The 21,521-nt window shown below is 39.5% G+C and overlaps 1 protein-coding gene across 4 annotated transcripts in view; it reads right to left on the reverse strand.

Moving 5' to 3' along the window:
* Positions 1-21,521, reverse strand: part of Mpdz (multiple PDZ domain crumbs cell polarity complex component) — a 169,295-nt gene that overhangs the window by 99,460 nt on the left and 48,314 nt on the right. For all 4 annotated transcript variants that reach the window (XM_060365776.1, XM_060365775.1, XM_021642667.2 and 1 more), the window contains exons 4-10: positions 10,146-10,340; positions 8,220-8,359; positions 7,093-7,306; positions 6,034-6,162; positions 3,219-3,428; positions 583-697; positions 155-243 (exon numbers count right to left, since the gene is read on the reverse strand). In XM_060365776.1, coding sequence (XP_060221759.1) covers positions 155-243; positions 583-697; positions 3,219-3,428; positions 6,034-6,162; positions 7,093-7,306; positions 8,220-8,359; positions 10,146-10,340 — 1,092 coding nt within the window. The remainder of the gene's footprint in view (positions 1-154; positions 244-582; positions 698-3,218; positions 3,429-6,033; positions 6,163-7,092; positions 7,307-8,219; positions 8,360-10,145; positions 10,341-21,521) is intronic.

Raw genomic sequence — 21,521 nt, forward strand, 5'->3', positions numbered from 1 at the left:
ATTTTAAGATTTTATGTCTATTTACATGTATGTGTTTAGGTGCGGTTCTAGGAACAAACTAAGGTTCTCTGGAAAAGCAATCTTTCCACAATACCAGAGAACATAATTCTTAATCATGAAAACTGCAAAACCTATTATTAAACATGTAACTTACTGCTATAATTTGGTCTCCAATTTGGATTCTTCCATCATGTTCCACGGCACTGCTTTTTGTAATGCTTTTCACAAAGATTCCTGAAGGTTCTAAGATTAGAAATAAGTAATTTTTAACTGTTTATAAAGCACACACAAAGAATAGTTATCTTCTACCTTCCAAATAAAATCCTAATTATGAATATGTAACAAGGCACACAGACATCTAGTGGAAAGAGTAAGGCAATTGTTTTTTTTTTATTTTTAATTTTTATTTTTAGTAAGGCAATTGTTTAGTCTGTCATAGCACAGTCACCTATACCAAATTATTTCTAAGAAGCTGTCAACTCCTTTATTTAGCAACAGAAAACCTATAATGATTGAGTATCTCATAAGACAGATATTGGAGGCAACTGGAATGTTTAGAATATATTTAGGATTTAAAATTACCTAATTTTTTTTCTCCAATATAACCAGCAATGGTAATTCCTAATCCTTGAACGTTTTTAGTGAGTTCCACATCAAACGTCTCACTTTCTTCACTTTTCTGAGTAGATGCATCAACCTAAAGTAGAATCAATAAAAAAGTCTTTAGATAAATCAACATGTAAGAAAAACAAGTCAAATTGAAAAGTCAAAGACTCAATTCAAGAGTAATCTGGCATAACCAACCTTACTATGGAATTGAGCCCTTACATCCTCTGACAGTATAGACTGAGCATGGCGTTTTCATGCAGAAAAGAAAGCTGAACCTCTCCTTATCAAACAAACTTACTATATACATAGAATCTTAAAGACTAAATAGTTTCTTATTAACCAAGTATCTTCAGACATGGCTCATCTTCATTTCTAAAGGAGTTGGGATGTTTAAAGTTCAAAGAAGTCATGTTTTAAGCTGATGTCAAAAAGTTAACATCTAGTGTTGCCATTTAATCATTTTAATCATCACTTTCTGGACAACCACCTACCAAGAAGAGAAATGACTAGCTGCCATTTACTGAGCAGTTTGATCGTAATGTACTTGGCATGCCTTTATTTCCTATTCCTTATAATAATCTAGAGTTCCCTACATCATTTTAAGCCAGTAAGCTAGGTCCAACTGTCTCACTTTCTCCTTGGGGAGGGCAGCATATAAATATTTCCAACAACAAACAGCTAACATCTGGAGAGGTAGAACTCAAATCCCAACGGTGTGGTTGCAGGGTTCCTTTTTGTAAATGACGAACAGTGTGTAAGACAGTACAACACACAGACACAGCCTCCAAAAGAGAGCTCCTACTGTTAACTACAATTTGTAGTTGATTCTAACACCGAGAATATGAGTGTGTATCTCCTGCAGCCATGTTAAAAATAGGCTGGGGACTTATTATTGAAAGAAGTGAATGACACCAAGGAAGTTTTTGTTTTGTTTTGTTTTGTTTTGTTTTTTTGTTTTTTTTTTTTACATTTTCCTCTTATTTGTTTTGTAAATTAAAGATATTCATGAAGAAAGTGTGCCTCTCTACACTGTCATCCCCCTGCTCTGGAATTGTGGTTGAAAAGGTATTTCTTGGATCCAGTCTTCTCTAACACGTATTTGTATTTACAGTTATTATTAATTGTATGTCGGACCATAGGTAAGGATTCCCTAAATTAAGGAGAAATGAACTGGCACATGATGTTATCAATAAGCCATTGGACCTACACATTGGTGTGATGTCAGACTCTCCAGTCAAGCCTAGAAAAAAATCAAGGCAATGGGCTTTAACAGGCATGCAGGATAGAGCTGATCATTAACATTTTCTGCTCTCTGTTAAAGTAAACAGTTATCTCGCTGACAGTCCACCTAAATGAAGTATAATTTTACAAGTAAAGTTAGATTTATTTTTTTCATTGCACATAATTATCTGTGCAAACTTAGCAAAAGTTTAAAGTTTCGATAATTACAAGAAAATGACAGGATGAAATCTGCTTCAATTGAAACAAATGTGTTTTCTATTTTTAATAAGTTATTCGAGTGCTATTTTAGAGGGTGGCAATTTGACTATCGAATGGTTTTAAACAGGGCACAAGCTTCAGAAATGATGATATGCAGAGAATAGACACTGTCCTAAGCTTTCATTACATCAAGTAGTTTTGGTATTGCATTCATTTATATATTGCTGAATAAAATGTTTTGTTTTCAACAAAAGAATGCCATCTAAACACTTCCATAAACAAGCTTGCTTTCTTCTTTCCCTCTGTAAAAAATAGCAACCAAATTCAGTCCTAAAAACAACAGAATCATGGAAATTTCAAGTGTTCTAATAAAGTTTTAAAAGGCTTGTGGAAGAGGCTAGGTTATTAAAAAAAAAGAACTTGCAACAACTGGTTAGAGCAATTTCAATAAAGGAAAACACAGATATTTTACATTCATGAGAAATGGATAAAGCACTGGCATATGGTAGAAAATTTGTCTAAAAATGGGTAGGATTTGCTTCTAAAATATGGATTTACTTTATTTTAACCACTGTAGTTTTAGGACATTAAACCATTATACCAAATTGGAAATTTTGAAAATTTCCAATTTTTTTCATGTCAAACTTAGGACAAAAATGGGACACTGAACCAATGAATTATGCTCAGCTGCTGCTGTTTTAACCAAATATTTACAACAACAACCACGCATCACAAATCTAGTAATAGTCCATAGCTTGCTTAGGTTAAAACAATGAAACAGAGGTTCTTACACCTCATTCATTCCTACCATACTGGCTTCTGCCACACATAAGAAACTTCCTAAAGAAAAACTGTTGAAAGGCCATGATTAGAATGATGGCCTGGTTTACAAAGGGGCTCCTAAGTAAAGCAAAGGCAGACTTAAATATTTGAACAACACAACCCTAAAATCCCATATGTGCTTCAAAAGATGATCCTTACAAAAAGGATGTTTACAGAAAAGTGTGAAATGATCACCTAAAATCTTTAAGCAAGTTATTCTCAACCAACGAAACATTAGCATCTCTACACATGCTTTTTCTTTTAATACTTACAGATGGGCATTAGCAAGTCTAACTTTTTAATAAATGTCCGAAAGCTATCTGCTTGGACTGTTTTCAGCTACTTACTCGCATCTCTGGTGCAGGAGACGGGGAAGGGGAGAGGGCGATGGCCAAGGAGGAGGGCGCTGCAGACTCTTCTCTAGCGCCTCTGGCAAGCAGCAGCTTAACTTTATTCCCACACTGCCTGAGGACTTGTGCTGCTTGTTCGCTGCTCAGGCCTGCCAGGTCGGTGTCTCCAATCTTTAGAATGTGGTCTCCACTGCACAATCGCCCATGCTGAATTTAAAAAAAAGAAAAAAAAAAAGATGTCACATAAATATGATACTTCTGTTGTAACTGCACTGGAGAAGTTCAAATGATCTAAAGACAATAATAAAAATAACAATAATCTGACCTATGCCAGTCATATGAAATAAATGTGTAATTGTATTATTACCTGTCTTCTGAATCATTGTAGCACTATTCAATGTTGTGAAAGCAAACGAAATTCACAGATAATTTCTTAAATTAATAGCTAGTTGTTGGTTTTTTTTTCAGTTAGATTTAATTTGTAGTTAAGAATTCACAAGAAAAAAAAATAAAAAAAAAAAGAATTCACAAGAAAAAAGATGACTTTGTGTGAATTTTGGTTTTGAGGAACAAAAAGAAAATGTCATTAAGCATAGATAAAGTATAAAGTCACTATGCAAACACAGCCCATAGCAATTAGAATGTGATATGAAACACAAGAAAGCACTGGAATGCTCCTACAGTTTCTGTATGGCCATTTCAAACATAAATACCACAAAGAATGCATTTACAGATAACATCCTAGTGAAAGGAAAATGCAGACAGATGAGAGATATGAACAGGATCAAAAAAAAAAAAAACAAACAGCAAACAAACAACAACTCTGAAATGACAGACTGCTCTACACTGTCCTGCACAACAGTTACTAGAGACATGTGGCTGAGGAACACCAGATGTATGGTCAGTCCAACTAAGGAGTGATCGTGTCCATTTAATATTAGTGGATTTAAAAGTGACAGTGACGGTATTTCTATTTTCTGTGTCCTAAGGAAAATACATAAATGTCCTTCCTTTTCTCTTGAGCATCTGAAGCTCATTTGCTATTGCTAGGGGCTGGCCAGTACTTGAATGTCATGTTACTATTAATGCCACTATTGAGAGAGGTGCTGTTTAACTAGGGCTATAATTTATGAATATGAGAACAAGTGATGAACTCAGATTCCAATGTTAAAGTTCAAATCCATGAATGAAAGCAATAGCTTCATAATTCTATGAAGTTGAAATATTAAACACAGATAAAATCCACATCAATTTCCACACACAAGAAATGGCAAGTTTCATAAACAACAACAACCCCACAAGCTAAACAGAAAACAGGTTATGTCATGTATAAAGATGACACCAGGGATCCAGCACTAAAGGGAAAAGATGGTTGGTTTTACCTCAACAATCACTTTTTTCATAGTGTGTGTGTGCGTTTTTAATACACAAAATATTTTACTATTATGGTGTGGGGAAGGACACAAGTTACAGTACACATGTGGAGGTCAGAGGTCAACTTTGTTTCCCTCCCTCTGCCTTTCAAAGACTGAACTCAGCTGGACAGGCTCCCATCTAGTCTTTCCCTCCCTCCATTCTTCCCAGTACCCCCTTTTCTCCTTCCTCCACTCCCTCTCCTCCCCAGAAAAGGGGTGCTCCCTCTCCCATATCAACCTTCTCCAGCACATCAAGTCACATCAGGAATGAGCATTTCTTCATCCCCTAAGCCAGGCAAGGCAGCCCCACCAGGAGGAAGTGATCCAAAAGCAGGCAATAGAGTCCATGTTAGAAAACAGCACCCCACCCTCCACTTGCACCCCATATGAAGACCAAGCTTCCCATTGCCTACATGTGTGCAGGGGGTACCTAGGTCCAGATCATGCATGCCCCTTAGTTGATGCCTCAGTCTCTGAAAACTCCCATAGAACTAGGTCGGTTGTCTCTGCTGGTCTTCTTGTGAGGTTCCTGTCCCCTCCGGGTCCTTCCATCTTTCCACCAACACTTCCACGGGAACCCCGGAGCTCCACTCCGTGATTGGATGTGGGAAAAATGGAGGTGGGAGGGGAGAGGGCTGGGAACAAAAAGGGTAACTGAGCAGGGACATCTCTTGGTCAAGCTGGAGGCCTGCAACAGGGTAGGCTCCTGGGAGGTCATGGGTGTGACTCTAGCTGAGACTCCTAACAGGGGAGGACATGAAGATTGAAGTGACCCCCTCCTAGCCAGGCAGACCTAGTGGAAGGAGGAGAACAACAACCCACCAACAAAACCTTTGATCCAAAAATTACCCTGCCTATAAGAAGTTCAAGGATAAAGAGAGAACAAAGATTGAGGGAAAGTCCAACCAATAACTGACTCAACCTGATACCCAACCCATGGTAGAGAGACACAGCCCCTGACTCTAATAGCAATATTCTGCTATGCTTGCAAACAGGCACCAAACTTGACTGTCCTCTCGGAGGCTCCAGCTAGCCCCAGGACAGATATTCTGACTTGCAGCTAAACATGGGGTAGAGCTTCAGGGGTCCCATTGTGTGGTTTTTAAACAACTGTTAGGTTTACAAATAGAGAAGTATCAAATAAAGGGTAGATGTTCTTTTCTATAGGGATTGGAATCATCAGCCTAGCTGAGTCTACAATTCTGCGGGGTCTTCAGTGCACTGCCTACAACTGCATTTTAAGTAAGATCCATATCCACTTTCAAAGTATTCTCTTCTAAGTCTAAGCAAGTACTTGAAAGTCAATCTAATAAAATTAAAGCCTCTTAGTTGATAAAATTTTCCCAATGAAGCCACAGTTTGGGTGAACAGAAAAAAGAACTATCATTGTAGCTCACCTGGTCTGCTACTCCTCCGGGCAGAATGGTCTTGACAATCACACCAGTTGCTTTTCCTCCTATGATGCCAAATCCCAGACCGGATCCATCATTTACCAGTTCTATAGTTTCCACGTGCTGCCAGTGAATCTAAAATGAAAGGTTTTTGATGAGTTGTTGCTTTGTTTTGTTTTGTTTTTTGAGTTAAATACTGAGTTCGTATAGAAACATGAGTGCTAACCAAGTCTGGCTTTTCCTTTGGTATACTTCCCTTTCAACAGCCTACTTCCACTCTTGGTAACATCTTTCTTACAGTTATCAATACATCATTATAGTGACTGTATTTAACCTATAGAAACAGGCTCTGTTTTTTTTTAAAGATATTTGTAAAACTTCCTTGAAAAGATGTTCCAACACAACAGCTGCCCTAGATTAGTAAAGTTCTCTGGCTAATCATTCCTTGAGGCAAGATGCTAATTTGTATAAGTTTATACCTTCACTGACTGCTAACTATAACCACATAATGAAAGTGGCACACACTTGCAATCCTATCACTCAGGAGGCACAGGCAGGCAGATCTCTGAGAGTTCAGGGCCAGACTGATCTACACTATGAGTTCCAGGCCATCCATAGAGAGATCACTCACAGGCATGCAAAAGAAGAAAGGGAAACAAAGGGAAGGAAAAAGAGAAAAGGAAGAGGAAAGAGAATAAAGAGGGAAGAGGAAAAAGAGAAAAAAGAAAGGAAAGGAAAAAAATGAAAAAAGAGAAAATGAAATAAAGCAAAATAACTTTTATCTACTTATAGGTAAAGTAAATTTTACTAAGAGACTCCATTTTTATTACTGTTGTCAAAGAATCATGCAAAGTTAAAGACTATTCTCAAAATCTGAAATTTAATCATAGCTCAAAAATAAATATCCCGAGTAGGAATACACAACAAACATAATAGTAATAAAAGTCCCTAAAAATTTAAAAGCAAGTAAACAAACCCAAGAGACTTATAAGGAAATGACAGATATTGGAAAATGGGCGCAGCTGCAAAGGCGAGAAGTGGTGCATTCTGTTGCTGTGTACTCACGGGATTTGAATGGGCTGAAATTGTACTGGCTGCAGAGGGAGAGCGGGAAATTTGGGGGCTGGAGATCTGAGGCAAGGAGCCTCTGGCGATAACCAGCTGCACAGTGTCTTTGGCCTTCTGCAGGATACTGATGGCCTGCTGGTGTGTGATTGTCTGATCCAGGGCCTGGCCATTGATGGCGAGGATCTGGTCAGTCTCCTTAAGTCTGCCATCTCTAATGAGGAAGAAAATGAAGTAATGAAAGATACGAATGTTCTCAAGGCTCTGACAGCACCTGTGGCCTGAAGAGTTCAGGTCACTTTAATCCTACTGTAGAACATACATATTTTACCTGAAACTTTTACCTGAAACTCTACTTTTACAAATGCCATGATTTGGCTCCAGCACTTGTGGCAACTCCACTGAACCACTGTCAAAGGTCTCTTTTTCATCAACTGCTGACTAACCCTAGCACTCATTAACATACAGTCCTTTATTAAAGGAAAACACGTATTTCTTTCTGCTCTGAGTATATTAACACACAATTCAAACAATAATGGGTCGTTCTGGTGATTTTTATTCAACATGAGCTCCAGTATACTCACAGGTTTCTTTCCATACTAAACTGCAATTAGTTTATGGCTATTTAAAAGCTACTCTCTATTTTATGTGTGTATAAGCATGCACATGGCTGCTTGTGCGCCTGTGTAGGGAGAACACAGGTTGACAATGAATGTCTTCCTCTATTGTTCTGCACCTCACTTTTGAGACAATCTCTCAGAGAGTGCAAAGGCCATCTTCACTGGTAGGCCAGCCAACACTGGCTTGTGCCTATCCCTCCTACCTCAGTGCTGGGTTGGAGATATGTGCCTCCTCATCTGGCTTTATTTTTTTTTTTTATGAGAGAATGTATTGAGGATCCAAATTTAGATCCTCACACTTGCAGAGCAAGAACTTCAGCCGCCTCAACCACCTTGTGACTCACTTTAATGGACTTGCCTTATAATCCCCAAATATTAACACCTTCTAAAGTTGGTTAATATCGGGTCAATTCAGCTTTTTGTTTGCATTCATTTCCTCCTCTAGTAATCAAAACTCTTCTGATTGTTAACATCAAGAACAAAAAAAAGTTGCTTTGACAATCTCACCTGTGGGCCACACTGCCCTCTTGAATCTCCTGTACAAATATCCCCAGCTCTCCCCTGTTTTCACTTCTGAGGCCAACAACACTAAACCCAAGGCCTCCACATGGAGGCTTGAGCAGCTCAAATACTTCCACATGGCGACCCTATTCAGGAAACAAAACAGGAAGTAAAATTAAGACTCAATTACTAGCTGGTGGCAATGGTGCATCTTTTTAGTCTCAGCTCTTCGGACAAAGACAGGAGGATAAAGAGTTGTATGCAAGCCTGGGCTACAGAGAGAAAGAAGCCCAGCCCAGATTCCATAGCAAAATAAAAATTAAACTAAAAAAAAAAAACAAAACTCAAATCAAACTAAAACAAACAACAAACATCATATAACAGTCATCTTACAGGGGTATTACTTTGTGTATCAAAAAGAAGGAACTAGAAAAAGATCAGTTTCGCACTCATCACCTAGAATAGAACATCTCATTTTTCCAGAAGAGTATTTCTGGATTGCGGCATAAAATACTCAGTTTAAAATATGATCATTTCCCCAAATGATCAGCCTTGAAAACATAAACATGCAAATGACATTATACAGACTAAGCAGGTTATATTTATGTATTTAGAAACACACACACACACACACGCACAGTTCAAGCTAACTTGAAGCAGTGTAGATGGTCGATCCTAGCCATAAATTTATGAGGAATGCAACTTTTTATCTACAATTATGTGCCAGAAAGATTCATCAGCGTTTTGTCCAGATCACCTGGCCCCTAGAGGTCAGTCTCTCGCTCCCTCGCTCCAGATATGTTGACATCACTGTACCTCACTCAACCGAAGTGCTCACACTAGGAGCTAGGTAAAAAAAATCCACATTTACACCTTTATTTCATTAGTGTCCACTCAACATATATGTGTGGGTGTGGGTGTCTGCTGTGTGTAATTTAAAAAAAAGAAGAAAAGAGACCATGAATTTGAAAGGGCTTGGCAGGAAGAAAAGAAGGTGGAATTGATGTATTATAATCTCAAAAAAATAAATAAAATGTAATAGAAAAATCTGAATCACACAAATTTCCATAAAATTCTATTTTCATTCCAGAATTATTCAGGTATATAAACGCTATTGCATTTTTAAATGGATTACTTGGTTTTTTGAGTTCTTTCTATATTCTGTCAGATATAGGGTTGGCTTTATATTGAGGTCTCTGACCTACTCCGACTTTACTTTTGTTCAGGGTGATAAACATGGATCTATTTGCATTTTTCTACATATAGATACCCATGTTAGATCAGCACCATTTGTTGAAGATGCTATCTTTTTTCCATTGTATGGTTTTGGCTTCTTTGTAAAAAATCAAGTATCCATAGGTGTATGGGTTTATTTCTGGATCTTCGATTCTATTCCACTGATTGGCCAGTCTGCTTCTATGCCAGTATCACAGTGTTTTTACTACTGTTGCTCTATAGTACCTAGACCCCCTGCTCAGATGTAGCCCACGGGCAGCTCAGTCTCCATGGGGTTCCTTAGTAAGTAGAGCAGGGGCTGTCTCTAGCATGAACTTGGTTGCCTGTTCTTTGACCACCTCACCATGGTGAGGTGTTCCTATTAGGCCACAAAGAAAGAGGATTCAGATAGTCCTGATGAGACCTGATAGGCCAAGATCAGAGAGTAAGGGAGGAGAACCTCCCCTATCAGTGGACTAGGGGAGGGACATAAGAGGGGGAAGAAGGAGGAAGGATGGGAACAGGGGGAGATGAGGAAGGGGGCTACAGCTGGGATACAAAGTAAATAAATTGTAATAAAGAATAATAATAGTAATAATAAGAATAATGAAAAATTAAAATTTAAAAATAAATGCTACTTCATTCCTTCAATTTTCCAGGACTCAGACACCTTCTTAAAAACATCCAGTGCTGATTCACCGGAAGAAACACTCTTACCTGGGCCATGTTTTTGATGAGCTGATCAAGTTCATCACAAGCAGGCTTCCCATCCATGACAGGTGGTCCAGAAATTGCTTCCAAGTTCCCATTATTTGGAGACAGCAAAAGTGATTCACTTTGCAGATTAGCAGAGCTGAGCTGAGGTGTGTGGGCGTGGTCAGCATTTGTAGTTGCCAAAGTAGCAATGTTTACCTAGGAGGACGCAGAGCTTATTAGTGAGGAATCTGCTTAAGTCATCTGCTGTAGTTCTGCACTGGTGTGGGAAGTGAGGATGGCCTTGCAACCATTGTTCTCTTAGATTTTGGGTTAATGATTCTCAAACAAAACCTGGCAATCTGACGAACCCCTGCTACCACAGGAACAACAACACCAAAAAAGATTATTTCATTTTGCAAAACAGAACATCACAATGGCTATTACATGCTCCAAACAAAAATACCTGAAAGCAGTGTATGCAGTCAGTCCTAATTGTGTAACGTAGACACTCAATCCTTACTGTGCAGAGTCAGTCCTAATTAGACACTTCTACAAAGTATCAAGAACACAAAATTTGTTTACAGTTATGTGTCAGAAAGATTCATCAGTGTTCTGTTCAGAACAAATCTGTCCCTGTTCCTCACTACCTTAGCTTTAGCTGAGCTAACCAATTCATTGTATCTCACACTGCACCAAGGGGCTCCCCACCTCCAGCCAGATAAAAAGATTTACATTCCCTTCTTCATTTTATGCATGTCTACTCCACCTTACCATGAAGGAGTCGTCCCTGAAAACCTACCCCAGAAAGGACCCTTGTTCTATTGGTGGCCCTTGCACTGCTTCTCTTCACAGCTCTATCCTAGTTTCATTCAGTTGCTGTGATAGTAAAACACTCTGAATCAACACAACTTGGAGAGAAAAGGGGTTATGTGGCTTACAGCCAGGTCAAATCCGTCTATGAAATAATGGCAGAAATTCAAGGCAGGAACATGGAGGCAGGAACCGGGGAACTTGCCAGCCTAGTCTGTGGCTCACTCTGTCACAGGCTCATGCTTAGCTACCTTTCATTTACAACTCAGGACCACCAGCCCACAGAATGGTATTTCCTTCACTGAACTGGGCCCGTCTACATTAACCACCAATCAAGAAAATGGTTCATTGATATGACCGAGGGCAGACTTAATAAAGATAAGTACTCAGTGGAGACTCCTGTTCAGTGGACTCTAGGCTGTCAAACTGGCATTATTGCTAACTAGGACTGCACTTCCATGCTGTCGATACACACCCACCGTAGCAGCACTTCCATTCCAGCCACTGGATGTTAACTATAACGTAAAACTCCCCAGGGGAAGGATCCAACCATTCTGTTTACTTGTAGGTCTCTGTACTCTAGAAGAATGTCTTGCTCACGACCTTCAATATATATTTGCAGAACGCATATCCACACAACTACTCCCCTAGCATCAGCACCAATTCACGGATGATGGGATTACACAGAGTCATTTACTTAATAACAAGGTGTGGTCAAGATGCTCTTTCATCATGTTGCTATTGCCAATGTGTGACACACAGAATACAATCACTTGAAATATCACTCCTGGATAAAGACACAAGGTAAACAGCATCCAATGATGAACTCTATAAAAATATTCGTACAGTGCTTCTGAAAGGTAGGAGAGGCAGTGCAGAGAGAAATGAGGGTGGAGATCAGACCTGGGGAGAGCAGGCAGGAGGACAAAGGTACTGCAGAGAGAAAAGAAACCATGGGCAGAGTCATCTGGAGGCCTACAACAGGGAAGACTTTTGGAAGGATATGGGGGTGACTTCAGCTGAGACTCCTAAGAGTAGTGGTCATGGAGACTGAAGAGGAGACCCTGTAACTAGACAGGACTCCTAGTGGAGGGAAGGGAACACCAACCCACTCAAAAAACTTTGAACCAAAATTACCCTGCCTACAGGATGCACAGTAATAGAGATAAAGCAGCGATTGAGGGAATCCAACAATGCCTGGCCCAACCTGAGACTCACTCCATGGGAGAGAGCCAATCCCTGACACAATTAACTATTCTCTACCATGCGGGCCGACGGGAGGCTCGCAGAGCTGTCCTCTGAGCGACTCCACCCAACAGCACCCCAAAACATGTGCTGAAACTCACAACCAAACATTGGGAGAAGCGTAGGGAGTCTTGTGGAAAAGTGGGAGAAAAGAGAAAAGGACCTGGAGGTGACAGGAGCTCCACAAGATAACTAACAGAGCCAACTAACCAGGGCCCACAGGGGTTTGCGAAGACTGAAGTACCAACCAAGGACCATGCATGGCCTGGATCTAGATCCCCTAGATGTAGCAGATGGACACCTCAGGCTTCATGTGGGTCCTCTAGGAAGGGAAGCGGGGGCTGCTTCTGACACGGACTCTGTTGCCTGCTTTCTGATCACTTCCCCCTGGTGGGGCTGCCTCACCAGGGAGAAGAGGCATGCCCTCAGTACTGATGCTACTTGATGTGCTGGGGTGAGTTAGTGGGTGGGCAGGTCCCCTTTTCTGAGGAGTAGGGAAGGGGGTATAGGGAGAAGAGGAAGGATGGGACCAGTAGGAGAGAAGGGACGGAGCTATGATCAGGATAAAAATGAATAAAGTAATTAATTTTTAAAAAGTTTGTTTCTCATCCTGAAAAATAAAGCAGGAAACTTATCGAGTTACCGAAGTTACCAAAATTTTACCATTATATTATCTACCTCTAGTCACTCATGAAAAAGAGGAAAGAAGCTTCTGGGAAGTCTTTCAAATGCCTATTTTCAAATCTGCAGCAGGCATGATCAGTTATTATTTTTTAAAAGCAAGCTTCTTTTGCCAAGAGTAGTTTGTTGTTCCTTTTTTTTTTTCTTTTATCCCCCGCCATGGCAACTTCAGCAAAGTCTGCCGGAAGAAGTTACACTGCTCAGGTTGAAGCAGATGGCATAATAAAATTTGTGACAGGCTGAAGATCCCACATACCAGGACCTATGGTATGTTTGCATATTGAAAAATATTTGGACTTCAGCTACAGTAAGCCAGAGTGAACAAACCCCGTTCCAGGAATAGATGGTCTTTCTATAAGATGGTCTTTCATAATCACTGAAGTACAAGCTCTGACATTATGGAGGACCAGGGCCAAGGGCACTGCAAGAGTAAAATCACTGGAGTGCAAGCCTCACTGCAATGTCAGGATCATCCGTTAAGGGTCCAATGGGCATTGCTGACTTCCCTGGACTCTCGTCTGCTCCTGAGGTTTCATACAAGTGGAGTGCCACATATACACTCTTAAAACAGCCCATGTATTTTAAAACTGTCATTTAATTAAACCAACAAAAGACTTGTTTTTAAGTGTGGCATGTTATATTCTTAGGAAAAAGCACAAAGGCACATTTTGATTTGGTTTCAACTACTAATGTAAATAGTTTTCTAACCCAGGCATTGGTGCACACCTGCACTCCCACCCAGCTCTCGGGAGGCTGAGGCAGGAAGATCTCAAGGTTGAGACCAGCCTAGGGTAGCAAGAATGTCCATGTCCAAAAAATAGTATGAAGTTAAAATAAAGATGTTTTCTGTTATGTAATCCAAGTCACGGGAATTAACCTTACTTGTTAACTCCTGGCAGGTTATTTGAGTCTCCAAAGAGCTTCTCTGTGCCCAATAAAAAAACACCTATAAATTGAAGAACTCCAGTTAATGCTGCTACCTTAAATAAAACTTAAATGAAGATTGTGTACACTTTAATTGAAAAGTTTGCCCACTGTACGTGCCCGGACAGGATCTAGCATGGTTCTAGTCATTAGAAGTATGAGAATCCTTCTTACAAGACATTCTAAATCACTACATATCCTTCCTCAGTTTTAAACTTTCATCAAATATAACCAATCCACCATAATTAATTTATTCAGAAGAATTTTAGGTTTCCATAGAAAAAAGTTTACATCACACATATAACTTCATAAAATTATAAAATAAACATAAGTGGCAGACTGTCAAAACATGGTCCAAAGATGGAGTCCTCTCAGGAGAACTCTGAATGCTTCTGAGAAAATGCCAAGAAAAACGAGGTAAGTCTTGTGACCTCAGTTCTTTCAAAACACAGAATTATTCCTGGAAGTGTTATTTGTGTTCCTCCCAGGTATAGTAGATAGGAGTGAGTTCACTTCAGATTATTCATTACAACTGGCTATTCGTATCTGTTTATATGCCTATATAGAAAAAAGGACATGGTTTTGCCACATATGGATTGTCCTTGTGATTGCACACACTACTCAGGTGACTTTTCTTAACCCTCAGAGTACAAACTGTCTGATGTCCTGAATAAAATTGGTCATTGCATGAGACTTTAGTCTCCCAGGCCCCACTGCCTCTAGAGAAGTAATAGCAGATAGCTTTAAAAATATATTTAAACAAATCTACATGTAGCTGATAAGAGCCAAAGATGTACACAAACTAGCACAACTGGGCAGCTGAAGTACTGTGGCTGCCAGAGCTCAACGTGCTTTACAGAATAATTGGGCAGCATCTATATCAGGTATGTCACTCAGATGTAGCTGTGCGGGGATCTACCATACAGCAGGATCCCAAGAAACAAAGAACTCACTTTAGCTCAAAATGCAATTAAGCTTACCTTCTGGGAATGCTTACATGAGAGATCCCCTTATCAAACCAAACAACTAGAAGGCAAAATAGGCAAAATATAGTATAAGAAAAGAAATGAGGAACTCTAGCCTCCTTGGCCATTGAGAAACAGAGCAGTAGTTATAGGCCACAGTGAAGAAGAGGGGCATATATAAAAGCCAAGACCACTGCCATCTATCTCCTTTAGAGGATCCTGACTACAGCACATCACAGTGACACAGCTCACATCGTAAGCAGAGAAAATCTGAAAAGCCATGAGAGCAAAGCCTCACCTTGTCATGAAAGAAGGAAAAAATCCCTTCTCAAGGAAAAAAAAGGCCACAAGTGAGATGAGTAACTATAAACCAAGATATAAACCAGAGGAGACGGCATATGCCGAAATAGACAAGAAGATCATGATTCAAGGGTCTCTGTCTTCAAATAAATAAGTAAATTATAAAAAAATAAAAACCTTAGAAACTGGGAATAAATTCCTATTGTCTTCACAACACAGGTATGGAAACATACATTAACTTAGATTTGAAGAAAAAAAAATACCAGAGTAAATTTGGGTGCAGAAAGAGCCTAATCTTAGATGGAAGGTCCAAAATTAAAGAATATAAAAAAGGGTTTAAAATGTGAGTGAATCAATACCAATTACTGAAAACACTGGATCTTATGAAGCTGTGGACTCTGGAAGATCTATGAGATCCAGTGCATGCAGCTACACAAAGGACAGCAATGGGATAAACTGCACAGAAGGGTTTTAAGTTCTTCACGTCTTCCAGGTGGTAACAGCATTGATTGAATGAAGTGAATCAGTGACACATCTGACAGGACAAGAGGCCAGTATACAAAATATATTAGAAGATTCAGAAGTCATTTACAAATGAGAGAAACCAGGAACATTTCACTAAATAGGAAACAGGACTGGAAAATAGGCACAAAAACATGTTGAGCTTGATGAGGAAGAATCAACTAAAAGCATAAAAATTATCATTTTATACCTCCTGAAATAGTGAGGATGTAGAAAAAGCATAAATACATTATTACTGGCAAATAAATTGGTAGTTTTTGGGGAAAATATGCATGAATTAGCCATGCAACCTCCTGAGCATTATTTAGTAACAAAATCCTAGGCTGAAAACTAGATATGATAGTACCTGTCAGTGATACAGAAGGCTGAGGTAAGAGGATTGTGAATTCAAGAACAGCCGATGACATAAAGTGGAAATCTGCTTCAACAACAAAAACACAACAACTTCAATCTACATTCACAAGAAACTTTACATAACTATTCACAGTAGCAACTTTATCTGCAATAGTAATAATACTGGAAACAAATAAAACTCCCTTCAAAAGATACATCCAAACCATAGGTCAGTACTTAGTAATAAAAAGGAACAAAATATTAATACAATTGGATTAATTTCAAGAGTTTTATACTATGTAGGAACATAGGCTCAAAATGTTCTATCTATATGAAATGATTACTTGTTTAAAAAAAACTAAAATCTACCAGATTTATTAATTTAATAAACACAGTAGCTTACTTGAAAAAATATATCAGTAGTCTTAATATACACCAACAATGTACTCCCATAAAAATAACACAAAAGCTTAACTATTTTGAAACTGATCTTACCAAAGAGAAAGACCCCTATAACGAAAACTTCATGACAATGAAAAGGGAAATTAGAGACCATACCAGATATGGAAACATATTCAGTGCTCCTTGATTGACAGATTATTAGAATGACTACTATCAAACTTTATCTACAGCTTTAATTCAATAGCTACCATAATTCCTATTGATATTTTACACATTTAGAAAAAACAATACACAAATTAGATAAAACAACAGTTGACCACAAAAAAAAAACAATTCTAAGGAATAAGAATACTGCAACACATTTCCCAACATCCATCCTCAAACTACAGTACAGAGCTATAGTGATAAAGGCAGATGACGCTGGGAGAAAAGCAGATGAGTAAACACCAGAATAGAACAGAGGACCTGGAAATAAGACACAAAGCTAAAGCTACTTAATTTTTGACAAAGTGGGCTAAACACATGTTGTGATTAAAAGATAGCCTATTCAACAAATGGTGCTGGCAAAACTGGATATCACCTTATAGAAGAATGAAACTAGATGTATATATTACATCTTGTACAAAAATAAATTTAAATGAACCAAGAATCTTAATTTAAAATTTTAAACACTGACACTTCTAGAAGGAAACATAAGGAATACTTTTTAGGACACTGGGATAGACAAGAACTTTCTCAATAGAGCATAACACCTATCCCCAAGTATCAACAGATGGAACTCAGTGAAAATAAAATGTGTTTGTACAGCCAAGGAAACTATCAGCAGAGCAAACAGACACCAACAGAGTAGAAGAGAATCTTACAAGTTACAACTTCACACAAAGAATTTCAGAAATTAAATCAAATAGCAAGGAAATAATACTTCCAATCAACAAATGGTCTAATTAATTGAACAGAGGTTTTTAAAAAAAATAAAACGCAAAAGGTGTATACCTATATTTTAAAAGTGCTAACTAATCAGAAAGGAATAAGTCAAAGTATCACTATTTGCAGATGATATGATAGTATACGTGAGCAACCCCAAAAATTCCACCAGTGAACTCCTTCAACTGATAAACACCTTCAGCAAAGTGGCTGGATACAAAATTAACCCCCCCAAAATCAGTAGCCCTCTTGTATACGAAAAAGAAAAGGGCCCAGGAAGAAATTAGGGAAACTACATTCTTCACAATAGCCACTAATAACATAAAGTACCTTGGTGTGACTCTAACCCAGCAAATGAAAAAACTGTTTGAAAAAAACTTTAAGTCTCTAAAGAAAGAAATCAAAGACAACTTCAGAAGATGGAAAGATCTCCCATGCTCATAGATCTGTAGGATTAACGTAGGGAAAATGGCCATCCTGCCAAAAGCAATCTATAGATTCAATGCAATTCCCATCAAAATACCAACACTTCTTTACAGAACTTGAAAGAAAAATTCATAATTTCACATAGAAAAACAAACAAACAAACAAAAAAACAGACTTGCCAAAATGATCCTGTACAACAACCGATCAACTGGAGGTATCTCCATCCCTGATCTCAAGCTGTACTACAGAGCAATAGTAATAAAACCTGCATGGTACTGGCATAGAAACAGAATGGTGGATCAATGGAATTCAATTGAAGACCCAGAAATGAAGCCACACACCTATGGATACTTGATTTTTGACAAAGATGCCAAAGCCATACAACAGAAAAAAGACAGCATGTTCAACGAATGGTGCTGCTCTTCCTGGATGTCTATATGGAGAAAAATGCAAATAGATCCATACTTATCACCCTGCACAAAACTAAAGTCCAAGTAGATCAAAGACCTCAACATAAAAGCAGACACACTAAATCGGATAGAAAAAGAAAGTGGCAAAGAGTCTAGAACTCCTTGGCACAGGAGACAACTTCCTGAACAGAACACCAACAGCATAGGCTCTAAGATCAACAATCAATAAATGGGACCTCATGAGACTGAGAAGCTTCTGTAAAGCAAAGGACACTGTCTTCAGAACAATATGGCAGCCTACAGGCTGGGAAAGGATCTTCACCAACTCTATGTCTGACAAAGGAATAATATCCAGAATATATAAAAAACTAAAGAAGTTAAAAAGCAACAAATTAAGTGATCCAATTAAAAATGGGGTACAGAGCTAAACAGAGAATTTTCTCCAGAGAATATAAAATTTCAGAGAAAAACCTAGAGATGTTCAACATCCTTGGCCATCAGAGAGATGCAAATCAAAATGACCCTGAGATTTCACCTTACACCCAGCAGAATGGCAAAGGTTAAAAACTCAAGTGACAACACATGCTGGAGAGGTTATGGAGAAAGGGGAACCCTCCTCCATTGCCGGTGGGAATGTAAACTGGTACAACCTCTTTGGAAATCAATCTGGCTGTGGCACTTTCTCAGACAATTAGGAATAATGCTACCTCAAGATCCAGCTATACCACCCCTAGGCATATACCCAAAAGAAGTTCAGGCACACAACAAGGACATTTGCTCAACCATATTTGTAGTAGCTTTATTTGTAATAGGTAGAATCTGCAAACAACCCAGATGTCTATCAACGGAGGAATGGATACAGAAATAGTGGTACTTTTACACAATGAAATACTATTCAGCAATTAAAAACAAGGAAATAATGAAATTTGCAGGCAAATGGTGGGATCTAGAAAAAATCATCCTGAGTGAGGTATCCCAAAAGCACAAAGACACACATGGTATATACTTACTTATATAGACCTATAAGATAGGATAAACATACTAACATATACCTAAAGAAGATAAACAAGAAAGAAGACCCAGGGTAAGACGATCAATCCTCACTTAGAACAACAAATGGGATGGACATTGGACATAGGAGAAAACAAGGAACAAGACAGGAGCCTACCACAGAGGGCCTCTGAAGGACTCTACCTAGCAGTGTATCAAAGCAGATGCCGAGACTCATATCCAAACCTTCAGGGAATCATCTGATTTAAGAGGGAGTTAATATGACCAGGAGAGGTCAGGAGCTCCACAAGGACCAACTATATCAGGGCATGGGGGTCTTCTATGAGACTGTTTCTCCAACCAAGGACCATTTATGGATACAACCTAGAACTCCTGCTTGGATGTAGCCCGTGGTAGCTCAGTATCCAAGTGGGTTTCCCTAGTAAGGGGAACAGGAACTATTTCTGACACGAACTTAATGGCTGGCTCCTTTACCTCCCCCAGACCTGAGGGAGGAACAGCCTTGTTAGGCCACAGAGGAGGACATGGCAGCCAGTCCTGAAGATACCTGATAAGCTAGGGTCAGATGGAAGGGGAGGAGGACCTCCTCTAGCAGTGGACTTGAAAAGGGGCAGGGAGGAGATGAGGGATGGAGGTTGGGATTGGGAGGGAATGAGGAAGGGGGCTACAGATGGGATACAAAGTAAATAACCTGTAATTAATATAAAAATAATTAATAAAATTAAAAAATAAAAAATTAATTAAAAAAAGTGCTGGCTAAGCCTAGTCATCACTGAAATGCAAATTAAATCAACCTTAACACTACAGAACTATAGTAATAAAGGCAGATGATGCTGGCAGAAAAACAGATGGGGGAAGCAACAGAATAGAACAAGATCTGGAACTACCTTACCCCTAAGGAGAACACTCCTCCATTGCTGGTAGGAGTGCAAACTCTTAGAAACAACTATGAAATGAATCTGGCACTTACTCAGAAAATTGGGAATCGCTCTACCTCAACGCCCCACTATACCACACCTAGGCATATACCCAAAAAATGCTGTACCATAAAATAAGGACATTTGCTCAACTACCTTCATAGAAATTTTATTCTTAATAGCCAGAATCTGAAAAGATCCCAGATGTCCATCAACTGAAGAATGGATAAAAAGTCTTAGGTAATCACACAGTGGAATACTACTCAGCTACTAAAAACAAGTAAATCATGAAATTTGCAAACATATGGATGAAACTAGAAAATATTATCTTGAGTGGTGGCCCAGACCCAGAATGACTCACATGATATGTGTTCACTTATAACCAGATATTATCCATATGGTACAGGATATCCACACTACAATAGTTCACAAACCCAAAGAAGCTAAGTTAACAAGGAGGGACCAAAGAAAGATGTTTGAATCTCACTCAGAAGGGTACGTAGACTAGACAAACTAAAGTGGTTGAAGAGAGGGAACAGGATAGGAGAGAGAGTGCTAAGGGAAATTAGGGTGGGGATCAGATATGGGAAGAGTGGGGGATGGGAGCAGGAGGACAGAGGGCTTGCAGAAAGCACAGAAATCACAAGTAGAGCATCTCTGAGACAAGGTGGAGACCTACTACAGAATAGGCTCCTGGGAGGATATGGGAGTGACTCTAGCTGATACCCTAGTAGTGGGGGTCATCAAGACCGAAGAGGACACTAACCAGAAAGGACTCCTAGGAGGGAGGGGAACACCAAGCCACACACAAAAGTTCAACCCAAAATTTAACCTGCCTACAAGATGTGCAGATAGAGTCGAGATTAAAGGAATATCTCACCAATGTGGGTCCAACCTGAGACCAACACCAAGGGAAAGAGCCAGCCCCTGACACTATTAATTATACTCTGCTCTGCTTCCAGACAGGAGCCTAGCATGGCTGTCCTCTGAGAGGCTCCACCAAGCACTGGATGGAAACAGATACTGAGACTCACAACCAAACATTGGGTAAAGGTAGGGATTTTTATGGAAAAGTAGGGGGAAAGATAGAAAGACCTGGAGAGGACATGAGCTCATCAAGAAGACCAACAGAGCGAACTAACCTGAGCCCAGGGGCCTTGTGGAGACTGAAGCACCAGCCAAGGACCATGCCTGGATGGGATCTAGGACCCCTCCACAGATGCAGCTGACAAGCAGCTCTAGCATCATGTGGATCTTCTAGTAATGGGAGTGGGAGCAGTCTCTGCCATGGGCTGCTTTTCTTTCACTTCCCCTGGCAGGGCTGCCTTGCCAGGCCACCGAGGAAGAGGAGGCTCTCGGTCCTGATGTGACTTGATGTGCTGGGGTGGGTTGGAGGAGGTTCTCCTTTTCTGAGAGGTAGGTTAATGCATGAACATTAATGGAAAGAAGCCTAGAACAGCTCGCACACTATCAATCAAGTAAGCATTAAGGTAAGAGGGGCACATGGGTAAAGTAGGACAGTGCCCT

This window comes from Meriones unguiculatus, chromosome 12 (assembly GCF_030254825.1).
Source record: "Meriones unguiculatus strain TT.TT164.6M chromosome 12, Bangor_MerUng_6.1, whole genome shotgun sequence".
Taxonomy (NCBI): domain Eukaryota; kingdom Metazoa; phylum Chordata; class Mammalia; order Rodentia; family Muridae; genus Meriones; species Meriones unguiculatus.